A 20,232-nucleotide genomic window follows, 5' to 3' on the forward strand; every position below is an offset into this window, starting at 1 on the left:
TAGAAACGTTTTGTACAGCAGAATTAGTTAATGCCAAACTCTAAACATAAACATTATGATTTAGAAGGAGAAAAATAAAATATAAGAAGTCTTCACATAAACAAAACAATAATGCAGAGATTTAAAACCAGAATGACAAAGAAAAAATAACAGATTCAGTAGTCAGAAAGTGTGTATGTAGGAGCCAACTGGTAAAGGAGAGGGACTGCAACATTCTGGTACTGGATTATCCACTGTGAATTGGCTGGCAAACACTAATGGATAGCATCAGGTTAGCAGATTAGGCAATGTCTGGCTTGGCTGTTGTGAATGATCTTCATATGTTGTCTGCCTAATATGAAAATAGACTGTTAAAATGCAAAATAACTGCTAATGCATGTCTGTGCTGGGACTCCTAGGCTGCAACAGATCTCTCAGTCTGGAAGAGGGATTCCTCTCCAAGAGCCAGATCACTGCATCTTCCTACTGGGAGGAGACCAATGAATTTGGACAGCTATTCCAGTGGTCTCCTGACAAGGCATGGCTTCAAGTCCTGGAACTGGCTTGGGCCTCTAACCACAGCAGTAGTCGTGAATGGTTGGAGATAGACTTGGGAGAGAAGAAGAGAATAACAGGTAGATTGCTCTGATTATTAACAACTGGCTTTTCCACTGGAGAAAGAAACTAAACAAGGTTGAAAATTGAATAATGCACTAATTAAATCTTTGTTTCACTGAATGTAAGTAAATATTCTGCATTGAGAAATGTTATTTTCATATATTTTCAGACTGCGGATGCAGACCATAATATTAAAAAGCAATTAGCATTTCTGGAGTCATTAATTTAGGCTCTGCTTCAAGCTCCTTGAAATTCACAGCTTAACGCCGATTTCTATCCTTGACCCAGCCTTTAAACTCGGTGGCCACTCTTGAATTCCATACGTGGTTTGAAAAATAAATTAAGACTTCAAACACCAAGGCCTACCTAACGTGAAAATATATCCTGCATTTCATTCAAAGGGATCAAAACCACTGGTTCCGGATCCACCGCACAGAATTTTAATTTCTATGTGAAGACGTTTACATTGAACTACAGAAATAACAACTCGAAATGGAGAACTTACAGAGGAATTCTAAGCAATGAAGAAAAGGTAAGAGAAAGTGGGAGTGGTAGCAGAGCACAGAGGAAAAAAGCTATGTGCTGCCTTGACACTGAAGGACAGACTTTCACTGACAAGAAAGATCAGGAGCTTCAGACTTGTCCAGACTTGGGTCGTCTTCACCAGCGTAATTTACAGCTGTGGCGTAGATAGCGAGCTTGTTGAAACAATGGAGATATCCAGGGCTTTCTGAAGTAGTAAGATATACGTATAGAGGCTTGTGCATGTGCATATACTATCTGCATTTTAGGGTGATTAAAGCTGTACAAGAAGCTAGTTGGAGAAGTATTTATCTTGCAGACTGAGCTCCTATTTGAACAGTGTTCTAGGGACTTCCAACACCAGACTGGCGTGACTCTTCTGACAGCCCAAATCTCTTAGGAATCAATGTACCTGCACTTAAAGTAAACGCTCTTAAACAAACAGAATAGATCCTACAATTGTCCATACAACAGCCGTCATAGACTCTGAATGAATTCAACAATGACCTGATAAAAGCAGTGCAGCAGCTCCTGCGGGCAAGGGTGTGCTGCACGAATTCGTGTGCTAATATTTTTCTGGGAAAAACTCTTTGTTTCCTTTGAAACAAAGCCTTTCTGCTCCCACAGTATTCTTACTCAGATCATCTTCACCAATCCTTTGCTAGGGAGCTTGGAAATGCTCTACCTGGTACTCAGTCTTGACTATGGTTTTAAAAACCTGTTAGACTTGTGGAAAGATTTCCTTCTAGCTGTGAGTTCCATTTCCTCAGCTTGTACAGAAAGGAATTTCACTGCACTGTGTTAACTGCTTCAAGACTTTCTAAATGCTAAATGCTAGACATACAGGCAGGTGTTGGCCCAAGAAGTAAAAAATCAGTCTCACAACAGGTGAATTTTGTGAAGGCTAGCCACTTAAAATCTTCTGGTTTGCAGTTCTTCACATTTATTTGTTATTTACAAACAATCCTATGAAAATATTATGAGATATAATCTGTTTCAACCTAAGAACATGACAAAACTTGTCAGCTTGTCCTATCTGAACTCTGTGTAGTCCAGGGTTTTTTTCTCAGATATACTGAGCTCACTTTCTTACCTGATTGGGCTCATACATTCTCCTAGGCCACGCTGAAGCACCTCCAAGAACTAATATAGCAAGGGTTACTTGTTCTGTACACAGGATGAACTGATCCTTGGAAAGAAGTACAGAACAAAGGACATACACCTACAGGGATAATGGTCATTTTTTTGATCTTGGTACAGAAAGATGCTGAATTTTCATAAATGCTTGGAAATATTTCACTTTAAATAAATAAATAAGTACTCTGGTTGGGTTATTTTTCTTTTTATACTTGTATTCCCTGTTGCGCCAGTAAGAGCTGTCCAGCACTATTAAGTCAAAGATGTTGTATTATACCAGAGAATGGAAACAGAACAATGATCTTTCCTCTCTAAGCTAAGAGTGAAAGGCGATTGTCTACCAGAATTAAAAAGACTGATTCTTTTCAGAGCTCCCATTTCCAAAATATCTGGAGGCTATGTCCCAGATGATCGATACATTAGTTTTAGGATAATAAAAATATCTGAAGTTGGAAGTCGGGAGCATTTTTGAGAAGCACAATAGCAAATAACATACTTTTGTTTTGTTGCAGGTATTCCAAGGAAACTCCGACTCTGGTGACATCGTACGTAATAATTTCATCCCCCCAATAGTGGCCCGTTACGTGCGAATTATCCCTCAGACTTGGAACCAACGGATAGCATTGAAGCTTGAGCTGATTGGTTGTCGAATAATGCAAGGTATGGGGTAAGCAGTGCTTCCAAGGCACAGTGCTCCAAAGGGGTGCTGTGTTACCACGGCATAACTCATTCCCTGCTCTTTTTTGCAGTGAACAGTTCATTTACACATTCAATGTGGCAAAAACCAAGTCAGAGCACAGAAACCTCCCTTGGAAAAGAAGACAGAACTGTTACAGAGCCCATCCCATCAGAAGAAACCAATCTAGGTAACACTGCTCATCACTAATATTTTTCTATGACACATCACGTCTTCACCCCAGCCTGAGTAAACTTTCTCACAAATCAAATCTTTTGTCTTCCGTTACAGACGTTTTTAAAGGTTAACTACAGAGAGAGGAGGGAGGAGCTTGGCTTCTTTTTGTCTTGAGGCACAGAAAGGAACTGAAAGCCTTAATTTTTCTTGATGTAACACCAGGCTTTCTCCTCTCTGACATATTGGTTATTTGCCATGCTCTGTAGGCTCAATGGACCGCCCCAAGCATCTGTTTTCTAACTCTTGTAATATACGGAGCAGTGGTCTCACAAAAATGTTACCTTCTTACTAAGCAACCATGACTCCTCTCAGAGCAGATCCCCAGCACTAAGCAATATACTGCAGTGCGCAATTGCGTAATGAATCTTTTGAGTTTTCTTTGTCATATTTCTTACGTTCATGGGGGTTCAGACAACCTTAATTCTCATACTTCTCCCTCAGTGCCTTCATTTGCAATCATCATCCTTTAAGTGGAGGTAACTTCTTAGATCTTACAAAAAGTGAACAAATAAAATCTGTAATATGTACTGGCTGTCTGGTGGATCCATAGCCAGGAAGGAATTATGGATCCACCACACCAAGCACTGCTACCTGTTGGGTAGCTGATAGCTGTAGCACTGTCTCTATGAACAAAGAGTTTCTACAAAGTGATCACTATTTAAGATATCTATCTATATATTCTGAAACTGCATTGCTCTTGCCAAGAGCAAACTCTGTTCATCTGTGCAGTGGTATGGGTAAATTGTATCCATCTTCACTGAAAACGAAATAGTTTGAAATCTGATCTGCTAAATTGTAAATATCCCATGGACATGTGCACTACCTTACTCTCAAAGTGTCTGCAGGAATAGTGAAGTGCATGCTTCTCACACAAAAGCCACCTCACGGCTAATTTCCAAATCCCTAAATTCCAAATCATTTTTAACACGGGCAAAACATTTTCCCTAGCTCAGATCTTGGGAATCTTTGAATTATTTTGCCTAAAATGTTGCAGCCAGATCAGCAGGAGCCAGATACTCAGCATGGAAAACTGCAGCTTCATTTAGCAGCTTTGAAAGTAACTGAAAACAGCAGTGCTGTAAGTGGCTTTTTATAAAGTTACCCAGTATGTAATAAGAAAACTGCTCAGTGTTAGGATGCTTGTAGATACTGTGCCAAGTGTCCGCCTTGAGACTGAGAGTTCAATGTATTTCTCGACACTGTTCCACTCGTGTTCATGGCAGGCAGCTACGTATGGCTGAGGAGCAGTTCTGCTGTTCTATAGTTTCACATTTACATGCTCTCCCACGAGGAGTGTTCCTGCAAGATTATCTATAGGAATAGATATCCATCTTCAGAGCAATCTGCCTTTTTAACTTTTATCCATTTATTTTTTCCATGCAGGCTTAAAGCTTACAGCTATAATTGTCCCAGTCCTCATAGTGCTGTGTCTGTTCCTGTTCTCTGGAATTTGTATCTGTGCAGCCCTACGAAAGTAAGATACTGTCTTTTGTCATGGGAGATATTTGTGGCATCCTAGCTGGCACAATCAAATATGTGCCCTCTTTCCAGAGTCTCTTTACCAGGAAACTGGAAATAGATTATCTTTTTTTAAGCCTTCCTTCCCAATAGAGCTCACGGTGCTGTAAACTGTCTTTTTTAATCATCCCCTAGTCAGAGGAAAACAAGGATGAAGCGGGTTCAGAACTACACACCCCAATTTACAGTTCGATTCAACCGGCTGCTCTGTTCAGCCTACACATAACCACAAATGTGAAAATGGAATGCAGTTGAAGATGGAACAGTTTGCACACCAAAGCTGAGCAAAAATTCAGGGAGGGAAGCATTTTGTCCTGTTGTCTCTCTATTTCCTCACCACTTAGTGCAAGTAAAGACGCAGGCCAAAGTCACAGCTGATCTATAAGGAGTTGCACAAATACATTGTTAAACAGATAAAACTAAGCCACTCCATTCCACAAGTCAGAACTGGAAGAAGCATTGCTAACTTTGGGTCAAAGTATGTGTCCAATTCTTGTGAGCTTGCCCTTGAATGTAGAACAGGAAAATGCATCTATCAGTATCCAGGGATTTGGAAGCATAAGAGCTATCTCTGTTGATCTTGTTTCACCATAAGCAGTACCTGGCTCTGCCCTGGATTTCCAGTAGAATCCATAAAAGTTCAGAAGGACAGGCCCAAAACATTACCTAGAGTAACATAGAAAAACATGCACACATCAAGTCCATGAAGGAATTCCTTCAGACAGGAGGAATTTGCACAGCAGCACTCAGAACATGCACACAGATGGGGAAACAACCGAGTGTGGAAATACGGGTTTGTGTGCCTTACAATCTGATAAATGCATCCTCCAGGAACTAAAAGGGAACAGTTGTTTTCAGCTGTTAAACACGCAGATTCTCTGCTGAAGTGAAGGAGTGAAACAGATGAAATGTTATGAGTGCAGAAGTTTATAAATGCTTTCCTCTCCTCACAGGCAAGAAGCCAAAGGACTTTCTTATGGATTATCCAATGCTCAGAAATCAGGTTAGTGGAGAATGGTGGGCTTTGTCCTGTCCCATCCTGTCACCTGGGCCAATGGGACGGATTTTATGCACTGTGTGTGAAATGCTTACGAAAGAGCAGCCATGTTTCCTCACTCAAATTCGCTATTTCATTCAAGGGAAATGGCAAACGATAGTCCCACTTGTGTCATCCCAGCACAGTGCCCAGAGAAACAAAGTAATTCGGTTTCTCTGACAGAAGGGCAATTAGAAAAAGATCCATTACACAAAATTCATAACTGATAATGTAAGAGTGCTCCCAGGTGCCCTTCCTTCCCTTCCCTCCTCCAAAACACCTATTTTGTGGAAAATTGCTACTATCCTTTTTTTTCCCCACAGCAGAGAGGATTGCCATTCTCCAAGGCAGCAAGTGCTAACTATTTTATTATGGCTTCAGTGTTTCCACTTTGCTGCCCTCCCTAATTGAGACTATATTAACGAAGCCTAACAAAACTGAATTGTACTTCACATGCAAAATCAGAATAGAGCATTGTCTTGAGGTCTCTGCTGTAGAAAATGCCTGCAAACCCTGGTGCAATAACATACCTTGTTGTGCTTAATTATGCTTTCTAGAGTAGCCTCCTCTCAGCCTGGAAGTTGGAGCTCAGCTGCTTTTTCCTGGCTTGCTAACACTGCAGAGGAATATCCTTCTGAAACTCAGCTTTCCATTCAAAAGAAATCACTAATAATTCATATGTCTCTCGCAACTGCTCAGCTCCAAAATTTCATCCCTCAGAAGGTGCCGGCATCAGGGAAAGGAACTTTGTTACCCATTTCAGCTCACCCTCATTAGAAAATTAATTTGTACTTAGCATCATATTTGCTAATGTGATTTTTCAAGGTCACATCAAAATCCTTTCTCACTTGCTAATGAGGACAAATCCCATGAAATTGGAGATGATAGCCTTATCCATTCTGTTCATTTGTAGTGTATGCTTCACAAATTAAGCTTCGAAACACTGTGAACCCTCAGTAAGTTTGGAGATGACACCAAGTTCAGAAGAAATGCCGACCTGCTTGAAAGTAGGAAGGCCCTACAGGGGGATCTGGACAGGCTGGGTTGGCGGGTCAAGGCCAATTGTATAAGCTTGTACCAGACCAAGTGCTGGGTCCTGCACAAAAGCCCTGTGCAACACTACAGGCTTGGGATAGTGGCTGGGGGGCTGCACAGAGGAAAAAGACCTGGGGCTGTTAGCTGAAAGCCAGCTGAACATGAACCAGCAGTGTGCCCAGGTGGCCAAGAAGGCCAATGACACCCTGGCTTGTATAAAAAATAGTGCAGCCAACAGGAGCAATGAGGTGTTCTTTCCTGTGTATTCAGCACTTGTGAGGTTGCATCCTGAGTAGTGCATTTAGTTTTGGGCTCCTTACTACCAGAAAGACCCCAAAATGCATCCAGACAAAGGCAATGAAGCTAGTAAGCTTTCCAAACACCTAAGGAGCAGTTGAGGGAACAATTATTTACCTTAGAGGAGGCTCAGGAGATTTTATTGCTCTCTACCACCACCTGGAAGGAGGCTACAGTGAGGTGGAGTTTGGCCTCTTCTTCCAGGTAAATGTGACAGGACAAGAGGAAATGGCCTTAAGTTGCACTGGGGGAGGTTCAGTTTGGATACCAGGAAAAATTTCTTCTCAGCAAGAGTGGTGATGCATTGGAACAGGCTGCCCAGGGAGGTGGTGGAGTCACCGACCCTGGAGGTGTAAAAGAAATGTGCAGATGTGGCATTTAGGGGCACGGTGGGGATAGGCTGACAGTTGTTGGACTGTGTGATCTTAGTAGTCTTTTCTATCCTTAATGATAGTCAGGTTTGGGACTTAGCAAGCTACTGAAAGAAACATTTAAAAACAAGAAATTGCAAGCATCATTATTGCTACATAAGTGGTGGCAAAACTTATTACTGACTTAAAGCTTACATTTTACTGATAGGCCTTAAGATATAACTTAAGCCATTCTTGCCAAGGAAGACAAAGAAGAAAACCCTCTCTATGGCTTAGTTTCTTCTTGGGGAATCTCAGAGGTTCTTTGTTTTTGTGAGTTTGGGGTTGTTGTTTTTTTTTCTTGTTGTTCTTTTGTGTTTTTTTGTTTTGCTTTTTTTTTAAACAGCCTGTTTTAATGTTGCTTTGTAAGTAGCATTTTGACAGCAATCAGTACACTAAAAATTGAACATTCTGATAAGCCTTCTAATTGTAAGCATTTAACTTTCAGACGTCTTCTATTCTTATTTCTTTATCATAGGTTGTTGGAAACAGATCAAGCAGCCCTTCACCAGACATCAGTCAACTGAATTTACCATTAGCTATAATAATGAGAAGGAGGCACCACAAAAACTAGATCTGGTCACAAGCGACATGGCAGGTAACAACTGACCCCACTCTGATGCACTCATTTTATTCTGTGCATAATGTAGTTAGCAGGAGGAAGGACAGGCCAGCTTCTAAAAGCTCCAACTCTCATGAAAGCTCAGGCCCAAGGACATATTTATCTGTGTTCATCCCAGACATACTGAGGAGACAAAAACACCAGAAGAACCTTCACTTTTTATATGTTTGTTCTTGTTTTTTGTTCCTGGAGTTATTGGGCAAGATTTTTTCCTTGCTCTGAACTAGTTACAGTTGAAGGTAAGCACAGAATGCACTCAGGCAGTGCAAGAATTCAGAACAGAGTGCCCAGCTAAATGGTGGAGTCACCGCCCCTAGAGGTGTTTAAGGAAAGGGGTGGATGCAGTAGTACTTAAGGACGTGGTTTAGTGGGCAGTATTGGGGGTAGTTGGACAGTTGGACTAGATTTCTTAAAGATCTTTTCCAACCTTAATGATTCTGTGATTCTTTTATGATTCTATGAATGTATTTAAGGTATTGCTGACACACTTCTATATTTCTATTTAAATTCAAATGTCTCTGGCACTGGAACAAAATATGATGTCCTTTTTTGCTGATCAAATAGAAAAACTGCTTATTCAGTTTGTGGTTGGATTCCATGCCCAGCTGGAAGTCATGCTGAGATCCGTGTACCGTATTCCTGGTGCCTGAACTGTTTTGGAGACGAGGTCTCCTGAAGTGACAGATGAGGCAAAAGAGAAAAAACACCTCAGGGCGTCTCTCCTCTGTTATCTTGGCTTCAGGTCACTGTCTGGAGAGAGCAAATCCCTGCATCAGTACTGCTTGTATTCCACACGGATGGTATTTTTTTTAATTCATCCTCTTAGTGCATCTTATCCCTGCCTGGTTTTCTCTGTCTGGAAAGGCCAGACAGAGCAGCCATTTTATGAGATCAGTGATCAACAACCTTCCAGAAAAATTTATTTGCCCTTTCCAGGCTTCAAAGCTTAGAAATTCCTCAAGATTTATCCAATACGTTTGTTAGAGAAATACACTTAAATAGCCTGTCAGAGATGCTTCGGTGCTTCACAGAAACTTAGTACATAAGTACATAGTTTATGTCATGAAGGAAAAGGAGCCAGTATAGGTACCTTACCACTGTGGTTACCCAGCTACCCTGGTTGCGTGCAGGGGCCTCTGCTCTGCCCATCCTCTCCTCCTGCAGTGTATGAGAATTTATGCCTCTCATCCCGGCCCGACAGCTCCCAAAGTTTTGCGTTTCACCTTCAGTCTCCTTAGAAATAAGAAACACGAAATAAAAACCTGGGACTGCAGCCAAGAAATGTGCAGCAAATGCCATTACATAATTAAATTTTGGTGGGCATGCAACTTGCATATAGGTTACCAGACTACACTAAATTCTTCCCCTTTAAATTCCTTGCTACTCGCTGGTTTTCATGGCAGCCCCTGGAGCAAGTGAAGAGATTTCTTTCTGAGCAAGTGAGATTCCTCAGTGTAGCAGCAGCAGCACTGGTGAGAGCTGCATCGCTTACGACATATCTTAACACCTTCACCCTACATGCTACATTTGGGAAGTAGCCAGGAACTGCCAGAAAGATTCACAGGACATATGGGATTGAATTCCAAGCTCGTGTCAGATGAACTACAATGCTAAAACAGAATCTGAGCTAACTTCTTCATGCCTGTGCCAGAATACAAGATTTTATCAGTGTCGTTTACTAGAGCTGTTCAGGTCACCATGTATATCAGTAAGCAATTTTCACAGCAGCACCAAAGTGAAAAAGTTAAAATGCAGAATTTCAGCAAGGCAATTTTCTGGAGTGTTTTGAAAACCCCATTAGTTCAGCTTGCTTTCTAATACAGCAGCCTGGCATCGCCTCCATCTAGAACTGCAAACATCCCTTTTGTGAGGCTGTCTACCCTGGATCTTTCCTCATGCTCCCGCTGGGGTCATTTCTCCATTCCCAATTCAGCTCCTGCCCCCTCCCCTCAATGGGGTGAACTGTTCTCTGGCAGCACCGCTCCTGCTGCTCGCCTTATGGCTCATCCCCCTCGCACACACGCTTCAGTTGGAAGCTGACTTCACACATCTCACACTTCCCTTGACTCTCTTGGCTGCCTTTCCGCCTAACTTTATCCTTCCTGTCAGTCAGCCACTGAGATTCCTTTTAAATAGAGCCGGTACTCGGGCTTGTTAAGAATCCTTCAGGCATCTTAATTATTGCAAAAGTGGAACACTTGCTTTGAGAACTTTTTCCCTTTGTGGAACTTCATGTGAAGTCCCCTCTCAGGTTTATTGCTAATATTTTGTTGTCCCCCTTCTCTGTATTTTCATAGGGTTTTGGGGGTATTCTCCAGAAATGATGTAAATGTATTTGGGTGTGTAGGTGGGGAAAGGCAGGGAGGGAGTGAGGAAAGGTGTGACAGATTGAAGAGCATCTCTGCCAAGCTCTGCAGCACCTGGGTGATGAAGGAGGATATGGAGTAGGAGATAGGGCAGTGTTTCCTGACATCCCTGATAATCACGAGTTGGATATAATAAGCAAATCATTTTCTGCCACTTACTACATAAAAAAACGTGGCTATGTGTTGTTGAGCAGTTTGTACTTCCTTTTAGATTATCAGCAGCCTCTCATGATTGGAACTGGGACAGTAACGCGGAAAGGATCTACTTTCAGACCTATGGACACAGAAGAAGAGGGAAGAAGGGGGAGCGCAGAGTTTGAAAACCACTACCACTGCCCGCACAGAGCCAACCGGCATGAGTACGCTCTGCCTCTGACCAGCCAGGAGCCCGAATATGCCACCCCCATCATCGAGCGGCACGTCACCAGGGAAAATAACTTTCCCTCTGAAAACGGCTACAACGTACCCGTAATCTCCTCACAGAAACATTCCCTTTCTGCCGGCAGTTTCTCTGGCTCATGCAAGACTGATGCCAGGAGTGGGGACTACCAGACACCCCAGAGCGCAATAAACTACGACAAACCTAAAGCCAACGGTATTCTGACCTCTGTGAGCTACAGTACGGACTACCAGAAACCTCAGGCGAACGTGCTAGGGAGCGAGGGTTACTCAACACCCAGAGACTGCCTGAACCCAATAAGCCAGACAGCAATGACAGCTCTCTTGTGATCCGCTAAGCAAGAGAGACGTGGTGCACAGGAATGTCGCTGCGCAGCTTCCAAAGTGAAAACAGAGTTTTAAAGGATTCTGCTGCAGAAGGCAGAAGGCAAACAAACCCTGTGTACATAATATTGCAGTCTTGCTGGGTTCTGACATCTGAAGAAAGCATATGCTGTTTATCACTGTTTATATCAAAAGAGACGTTATCAGTGAAGACTGTATATCTTATTTTCCGTAACTGATCTCAGTGCTCCGTTTGCAACGTGTGCAATTTGTACATAGCTTTTATTTAAGGAGAGTTTCTTAAGTTTCCTTTTCACCTGTGGAATTGGAAGGACAAAAAAAACAACAACAAACAAACCAGCTTCTGCAGAAATAGCTCTCTCTCTCTCTTCCACCTGCTGTTGTACTGCAGCTGTAAATTGTGTATCTCACAGCTGTCATGGTTCAGTTCCTCTCCTATGAAAACTGAAGATCATCACTATAGTCCCTCTTGGGATGGCAGAAGTAAAACTGCTTGAAGCGTGAAGTGTGTAAGAGAAGGCAGCTGAGCATTTAAATACCACGCTCCATCTCACCTGCCCAGCTGCCTTCCAGCAGCAATCTGGAGATGCTTGAATTTGATCTAATGTATGAGCTGAGCCTAACTTGCTATTCATATCAAGTACAGGTAGAAAAGGTGGAACAAGCTTTGGATTCAAGCCATAGCGATCACCTTGCAGACACATCTGCAATAGAAACACGCCAATCTGCTTTTTCATTGAATGTGTGTGGAACTATAATGTGAATTTACTGCTAAGAATCGAATCCTGTTCAGGCCCTACCTGATGCTGTTAATGCTAAACTGTAAGGAAATTTGTTCCTTGACACAAAGCAGCTCTTCATTGCTCCAGTAGGTATTTTCCTTTCTGGCTAAATATTTCAAATGGAAATACTACACTAGATTTGTAAAACTAAAAGACACCATGGGTATGGTTCAGTGTTGCATTTAAGTGCAAGACAGTGGAACAGCACAGTTGTGCTCAAACAGGGTTTTTTCTTTTGCTCAATTTAGACAAACTTGAAAAAGCTCGGGGCTGGCTGCAACGCACAGCTGTTGGCTCCTCTTTCAGCAGAGGTGTCATTGAAGCTACACAGCTTCAGGTTGGGACTGCAACCATCCTTTGCCCTGCTACATGCAGCACTTGGCGCCTTACCTTGAATTTGAAAGCGTGTCTCAGAATATACAAAAATGATATTCTTCCGAGAGGGAAGAATGGTGCTATGGGAAATCAGACTGGTAAAATGTGAGCTCTTGGAAAGTCAGTATTTCAAGGCCTTGTGTGTTTCCTTGCTGGGGATCATTTGCAAAGGATGCAGCAAAGATTTCTTGTTTGTTCACAAAGTGCTTTCGGATCGTGGCGTGGAAAGTGCTTTCAGAGTACAGAACAGCTGTAGTGATACTAGGTATAAATATTGCTAACTTGAGCCATATCTGCCCTTAAGAACAGCTCTCAGTGGGTTCTTCGCATTTGCTTGTTTTGTGGCCTCAGTGGTGCAGTTCTGTCACGCCAATGCACAGTGCATGCAACTTCCGTGCAAAGAAGAAAGAGCTGAGCTATCCTTGTAGTCCTCCCGTGTTTGCTGTCAATACAGTTTCTGTGAATTGTATAAAACACCTCAGGTTCTGAAGCGAAGCAGCAGCAGCCTGTTTGTTAGACCGAGCTGGGTGGTGTTGTTTACCTTCTGTTGTTTACATGTCTATGTAAATAAAGAACACTGGTATTTGTAAATCAGTCACACAGGCCTGGTACTTAACTTGGTGACTTTATCATCGCTGCACACCCACTCTTGTCACATATTCCGCAGAGCGAGAAGTAACTGTTCCTTATTCCGCGCAAAAGTGCCAGTTGCGCGGCTGCAACTTACTCTCAGTATGACAGGCTAAAAAAAGCTTATCCCGGTGCCCCACTTAGCCTGGCTTCTGTGTCCGTAATCTCTAGAGAAGAAGCGCCCACGAACAAGCTTCTGCACCCAGCCCTGCTGCTGGATGCACATAATTGAGAGGAGGATGAGGCTACCCCCCCTGGTGAGACTGAATCCAATACTCCACCCACACAGCTAATTAGCTTGACTTGTCACTTTGCAAACAAGTGGAGCTCAGTAATCAGAGCTATTCCCCACAAAGATAATGCAGCACTGCAACAGCAGCAGGCAGCTGATGACATGGCTTGTGTTATAACAACCTTTTGGCATGCCTCAGCCACATGCTTTTTGCATCTGCAGTGTCAAACTGTTCCTCGTTGCACATGCCCATTTTTTGCTGCCATTCAAACCCATCTCAGAACAGCTATTTTAGCTGAAAAAGATGCTGGGTTTCAATTTGCAACTTGCCTTCATCCTCCGCTTCTCATAAAGAACCCACAAAACTAAAAAGATGGCTTGGAATCAATCCCCAGATGTCTTCATTATTTCTGAGTTACAGCGGTGGCTTTGACATCACACACACTGCCGGCCACTGCACGGTGCTTCATGGCTCGAGTTTGTGTGAATGTTGAGGGCAGCTGACACAAACAGCTTGGGACTTCTTCCCCTCAGCCTGGGAAATGAGGAGTTCTTATCGACCTAGCATCAGATACTCAGAGGAACTTCTAGGCTCTGTAGTAGCATCTCCTTCCTGATGGTGGCAGAGATACTAAACCCTAATATAGAAAGGAAAGGGGATGCCTGATCTTCCCAGTGGTGGGGACTCACCCTCATGCTCGTCCTTGGAATGGTTTCTCACAAGCTGTTCTGGCTCATTTGCTTCAGTCTAATTTCGTCCGTCAAAGCCAGTTGCAGGTATAACACAGCCTGACTTAGCAAACGTCTTTCTTCTACAACAAAGATTCAAACAGGCCCTACTTGAAAATACTAACACACTTACTTATAAGGGCTACTTTTGCACTGGAACTCCCTTCAGTATGTCTTGAGATTACGGCTGAACAGAGCCTAACATCTTGAGGAGACTGACCATCTGGTTAACAGACTTTCAATAGCGATTCAGTATCAAACTTCTTCCCTGAGCAGTCACTCCCAGTAGTCTGGAACAGTATAAATGCAGCAGAGTTCACAAGAAGGTTGAATATTAACGGGTCACAGCCCTAAGGGTCTACCTGTTCCAGCTGCAGTTGATGGCGAGCCTCTGACAGCGCTGTGAATGGGGTCACACACTGTAACTACGCACCTTTAACCAAATGAATTGTAGAAAAGACTGTGCCTTCTATTAAAGGCAAAAAAATACAACAACAGGAAAACCCACAAAAAAAATCCTTCCCACCCACCACCAAATGGGTTTCCCAGACACCACAACAAAACCACAAATGTTCATCACTTTCATCTCTTTAAACTGGAAAAGACAACAAATTCCCAAAACGAGATGAGATTTAGGTTAGGAAGAAATTCTTTACTTGGAGGCAGTGAGGCAGTGGCACAGCTGCCCAGAGAAGCTGTGGGTGCCCCATCCCTAAGGTGCTCAAGGCCAGGTTGGGTGAGCTCTGGGCAGCTGAGACAGGGGGTGGCTGCCCTGCCAACGGTAGGGGGTGGGACCGGGTGGGCTTTAGGTCTCTGCCAACCCAAATTGTTCTGAGATTCTACAATTAATACTCTTTGACTTTAAAACAGTAGCACTGCATTGCAACAAGACCCTCAGAACTGTGCATACAAAGGCACCACTAAGGTGGCTATTAAACAAAAAGCAGTTATTTGTGCTTCAGCTTTTCCCAAAGTTCAGCATTTTCTTTTATTTTTTTCTCATGCCAAAACCAATCATTTTTCTCTAGGCAGTTTCAATTCATTTCAGGAAGATAAGTAAGAAAAAGCAATTAGCTACAAACAGGAGTTTTCTGACCTGTATGAGACCACTGATTCATTTCTGAGAAGCCAGGCATTCCCTGAAAATAAACCTTGTAAAAATCTGTCAGTATTCTTTCATTCACTCACTCCAAAACCAGCTTCAATTTGCTTAATGTGCATGTGTCCTAAGGGTTCCCTTTAGCCTGCAATCAGTCTGGACTCCAGGAATGACAAGGTTATATTACCGCATTCCTTTTTTCTTTATTATTTTCCATAATAAAAGTTCCATACAGATCTCTTCTTTCCAAAGTCAGTGATGATGTAAAGCTCACACTGACCTCCAACCTTCCCCACAGTAGCAAAGCATGCGGTAAACAAGCAGAATTTATCTTTTCCTTTGAATCTCATCAGTGTTGTTGAACACGACATCTATACCAAAAATTATCCTACTGTAGCTGTGTGGGGCCAACAAGACGTGATAAAGAAACAGTAGCAATGCCTATGAAATTGAAGACCAACTAAGGTTTAAAGAACACAATTATTTAAAGGTTAGGTACCACTCCTGCAGGATCACTTAGGAACTCCAAATAGAAACCTCTTCAGATAAAGCATTTCTGAACTAGATGAAGACAAGAAGGAAGACATCCTTAGTTGGGAAAAACTCATGCTATAAAAGATAAGAAGGACGCCTAACATTTGTTGTTCTGTGTTATCTCATTGTATAGTCTGGACACGAGAATTTGGAGGCTTTTTCACTATAACTTCACCGTATTTGTCTAAGTTTGGCCTCACATTATGCAGTTCTAAGGCCTGATAAACATGCCACCTACTATACGCAGAAGTTATTCAGTAAGTCAGTGTCTTAAGTGGAGTCAATCATCATTTATTTTAACACAGTTGCAGAGCTGCCATGCGACATCTGCGAGATTATTATCCCATTTACTTTTATACAGTCATAGGTAACAGAAGGAAAAATCCAGGAAGGAAACAACTTGATAAATGTATAAAACAACATCATTTTTCAGCATAGCAAAATATATAAGCCAATACATGTGACGCTACTATAACAAAGCTCTCGCTCCCTGATCACCATCCTGAACTGAACTCAGAAATCCATAATTTCATGTAGAGACAACATTTTTAACAGACCTGATTTGAAAAGCTGCCTTAGAGATCCACACTGTATCCTCACCTGAAGAGAAACAATAACACTGAATATTCAACTCTTCCTATCATGAATCTGAGCCAGTAAAAGCAGCGAGAGAGCTTGCAAAATAACACATTATTCAAAACTGCAACGTTTTTTCAGTCAGATCAGGTAGCAACAAACAGTAACAAACCTTAAAAAAAATACACACATTGTTTAGAAGGTAGCCAAAGCTTAATGCCAAAAATTAGCCTTTGAAGAACACCCAAAATGATTTAACACAAGCAATACAGAAACAAACAGCAGTGGCCGAAGACTGACACACTTCATGGGGCTTATCAGAAGCCTTTTGAAAAGCAATATGAGGAATGGCAGGGAGCAGAGATGATGGTGATGCTGGCCATGAAGGAAGGGGAACACACAGTGTAGAAGGATAGTAAGTTACATCAGCTACTACTGAGCTGTCAGTCCGAATGATTTGTTGCCTTGAGTGTGTGAGAGAAGCCATTACCAATGTATTTTACACGTCTTAACTTCTGTGGCCCAGGCAACTGTTTCATGGACGGACAAACTGAGAGAGACAGAAAAGTTGTTATTTGACCAGAGTTGTCTCAACAAATCAAACCCACCCAAAAATGTAAAGGCCTTTGAAAACATCAGTCACAAACCTGTGAAAAATTTCTGTCATGCAGGGAAAGAAGACATAGGTGATAAAGACTAAGACGTGCTAGCAGGCCTTCCTTGAAGAGGCAGGTTTTCTTCACATCTATGGCCAGGCTTTTTATCCTTAAGTGACACCATCTGTTCTGACAGACAGTTCTATAAAATTTGAATAAGGTGACCTCGATAGAGGATTCTCGCGATGTGGAAGAATGAGAGTCATACGTGGATGTGAAAAGGTTGTGGGCAGCTCATGTAATTTCTCTTCCATGGGTACCTAAGCACATACAGCACAGTAACAAAAGACAGAACTCATCCCTTTTGACACTCACAACACATCGCCACCCATGATTCCTGTAACAACGCTGCCGTAACTTTTCTACTATCTTATAAATGCCTGATATGCATCACTCAGAAAAATGCCCCTTTAGAGTCTGTAGTTCACTTACATAGTTAACTTCTGACAGATTAGCACACAGTATCCCCTCTGATTACACCACACCATATGAGGATCAGGGACATAAATGTTTTATGCAACAGAACTGATAAGCTCATGGATCACCTGGTTAATGACAACAGACACCATTTGGCGAACACTGGAAACAACAGGGTTAGGAAAAAGATTAAAGAAGGTTAATGTGAACTGATCTTCCTCTTTCCCCTGACCAAAAGCCTTCAGTATAAAACTAGGCAAGAACAAAATGTTATATTCACCACTTTTTTTTTTCTTTGCTACTCCTCCTCCTCAAATCTCAACACAGTTGGACATGATGGGCAGCCTCAGTTCCAGCAAGAATGTCAGGAACGTGACGGAGCTGGTTATAGAGGATGATTGAAGGGCACTCGCAAAACACAAGCAGGGAAGTCTGCAAACCTACCCGGTAACTCATTTGGTGTTTTATCACTGCTCTCATCCCATTCTTTCAGCAGCACTTAATCTGCCCATGGAGATCAAAACTTGTACAATGAGCATGTAAGGGAACACTCATTTTTTAAAGTAACCGATGGAGAAAGCATTCTTTAACAAGTCGTGATTCATGCACATGTGTGTTCATGTGTTCCTGTATGTATGTTGCAGTGATACAGAGAACAATATTTGGTTTATGTTATTTCACCGGGAAAGCACTTGCTACAGGACACCAACTAGACCGGATGTTTGTTCTTTTAAGAGTAAACATGACTAGAAATAGTTTTAAAGAACAAATTAAGCACACACACACACACACAAAGCCAGCAACAACAAAAAGAATCTGCAAACAACAAAGAATAGGACCTTTCCCTGTCCAGTTAATGCCAAGGATTTGAAGGAAGCTGCTGCCCCCTTTTGGCTCTACATACAAGTGCAAATATCGTGCACTAAAATATTTAGGATTCTGATTACAAATTGGATTCACCAAGAAATAGACAAGTTTTGGTTTTGTAAATAGCATAAAACTGAGGTAGCACAAATTAAACTTGACTACTTAATACGGTCACTTGAGATGACTACTTACTATAGTACGAAAGCTACTAAGATCTCATAAGTGAAAAAGGAGAGAAAGCCAGGCAATATAAAGAACACATAACACAAGCCTTCTTAATATTCCTTGCTTTAGCAGGAAAAAGATCAGGATACATTTTTTCTAAAGAAAAATACGATTTAATAACTAAACAAATTCATCATACACATCATAGCCTAATGGTTCTTGAGTAATATTCCCCAAGGGATACTACTGTGAAAGAAGTGACTCCTTTGTCCTCCCATGTCCCCACTTGTTCACTCCAGTGATCTCGCCTTTGTCAGCCAGCCTGCAGACCCACCCGAATTCAGAAACTTCAGAAGGCTGGCAGCTCATATGATCACCAGGTAGACCAGGAAGAAGCTGGTACAAAGCCTGGGAGAACACAAAAGCTTTAACTGCCCCTTAGCAGAGAAAAAGTTAACAGCAGCACTCACCACAGGTTGGTCCCAGAGAGAATGAATTGCAACATCCCACTTCTTGTTGGAAGGAAAAGCATCCAGGGTAAAGACATCTCCACAAGTGTAAATCCAGTACAGAGGATGTGGAACTGCTCTGGTCCAGCAGCTTGAACATTAACGCTTCCATTCCCCTAAATAAATATTTGGACAATAACAAATACCATTCAATAAAATTATTACCATGTCATTTTGTTCTACTCCATTTTACAGAAGCATTGCTCACCCAGGATTTCCTCAACAGGACTGTAGTTAACAATTTGATGAGTTAAAACTTAACTGAAAAGTTACCAGATGTCTACCAAGCATCCTTGATTTATGACATTTTCTTATTGGTAATAAGAACAATTCCGTTAACGTCTCTCACTTAGCTTTGCTTGTTTTTACATCTTCCTAACCTTCTATTTGAGCCCAAGCCATTGAAAACCACTCAGTGAAGAGCTGATGGCTACGTTGCTGGTGGAGGGAAATGCTGGGGAGACAGATCAGGCTGTGTTTCATGGGATGAAGGCAGCAAAGATCGGGAGCACACTACAGGCGTGGGTATTGGGAGCAGACGCCAAACTACTTCTGCAGTACACAAGCAAATACAGGTAAGGCAAGGATACTCTTAAGCACACGAAACAACTGCCTTGGGGTGGAGGGGGGAGGATATTTTTCCTTCAAACTTCTCTACTTCTTAATACCTGGAATCCACTCAGACCATGAACGATCTAGTTTCAAAAGAACTGGAAATAATACCACTTCGGTGAAGACACGTTCTGGACAGCAGGTAAGCAGGCAAGTAATTTGCTCTTCAAGTCATTGATTGGGCTGAGGTTCTACACAACAAAATTGTCTTCATAGTCGCATCCAGCATCAGGATGAGCTTCTCTTCTGCTACGTAGTGATCTCTGGTCAAAAATACAGAGAAACTGTTCAGTGATTACAGGGCCTGGCAGCAGTCTCTAAAGTCATTCAGTTAGGCACCGAGACACCATGAAAGCTTGCACAATCCTTCTTGACCCTAGCTGGCATAAAGATATTTTACTCCTCTTGCAGTCTGTTTCCATCTTCGTTCACAGTTCCCATTAATTCTCTTATTATTTTATTACACCTCAGCCACCTTTAAGTTTTCTCTCCTTACTCTATTTTTCCCATCTAGTTGATACCCATGTATAAACCCTTCTAAAAATTACAGAGGCGAAAAATAAACAGTGCAGTTCCAGCCCTCACCAATTGAGGGCTAGACACAACTTTTCATCCAACATGACTCAGCCTTGTCTCTTCACAGTTTCTACACCTACAACCATTGTATTCACAAGACTCAAGAAATCTGTAAGCACTACCACTATTAAGCAATTGCTTACCACAGTTACTATACCATTGCTTTTATCTGAGCTCACTGTTTGGCATCGTTCTGGGTGAACTTGCTGCTGGAGGGAGGGAAAACCACTTAGTTTGTTGATTACGTGTTTAACAAAAAGATCACACACAGGAATA

At 42.1% G+C, this 20,232-nt stretch overlaps 1 protein-coding gene across 3 annotated transcripts in view; it reads left to right on the forward strand.

Moving 5' to 3' along the window:
• DCBLD1 (discoidin, CUB and LCCL domain containing 1) overlaps positions 1-12,955 on the forward strand; it is a 46,433-nt gene extending 33,478 nt beyond the window's left edge. For 2 of the 3 annotated variants that reach the window (XM_072332942.1, XM_072332943.1), the window contains 8 exons: positions 399-614; positions 999-1,129; positions 2,769-2,916; positions 3,006-3,122; positions 4,553-4,643; positions 5,641-5,690; positions 7,944-8,063; positions 10,665-12,955. In XM_072332942.1, coding sequence (XP_072189043.1) covers positions 399-614; positions 999-1,129; positions 2,769-2,916; positions 3,006-3,122; positions 4,553-4,643; positions 5,641-5,690; positions 7,944-8,063; positions 10,665-11,182 — 1,391 coding nt within the window. In that variant the 3' untranslated portion in view covers positions 11,183-12,955. The remainder of the gene's footprint in view (positions 1-398; positions 615-998; positions 1,130-2,768; positions 2,917-3,005; positions 3,123-4,552; positions 4,644-5,640; positions 5,691-7,943; positions 8,064-10,664) is intronic. The other variant, XM_072332944.1, reaches the window with a different exon arrangement.
• Positions 12,956-20,232: the final 7,277 nt, after the last annotated feature.

This window comes from Excalfactoria chinensis, chromosome 3 (genome assembly GCF_039878825.1).
Source record: "Excalfactoria chinensis isolate bCotChi1 chromosome 3, bCotChi1.hap2, whole genome shotgun sequence".
Lineage (NCBI taxonomy): Eukaryota > Metazoa > Chordata > Aves > Galliformes > Phasianidae > Excalfactoria > Excalfactoria chinensis.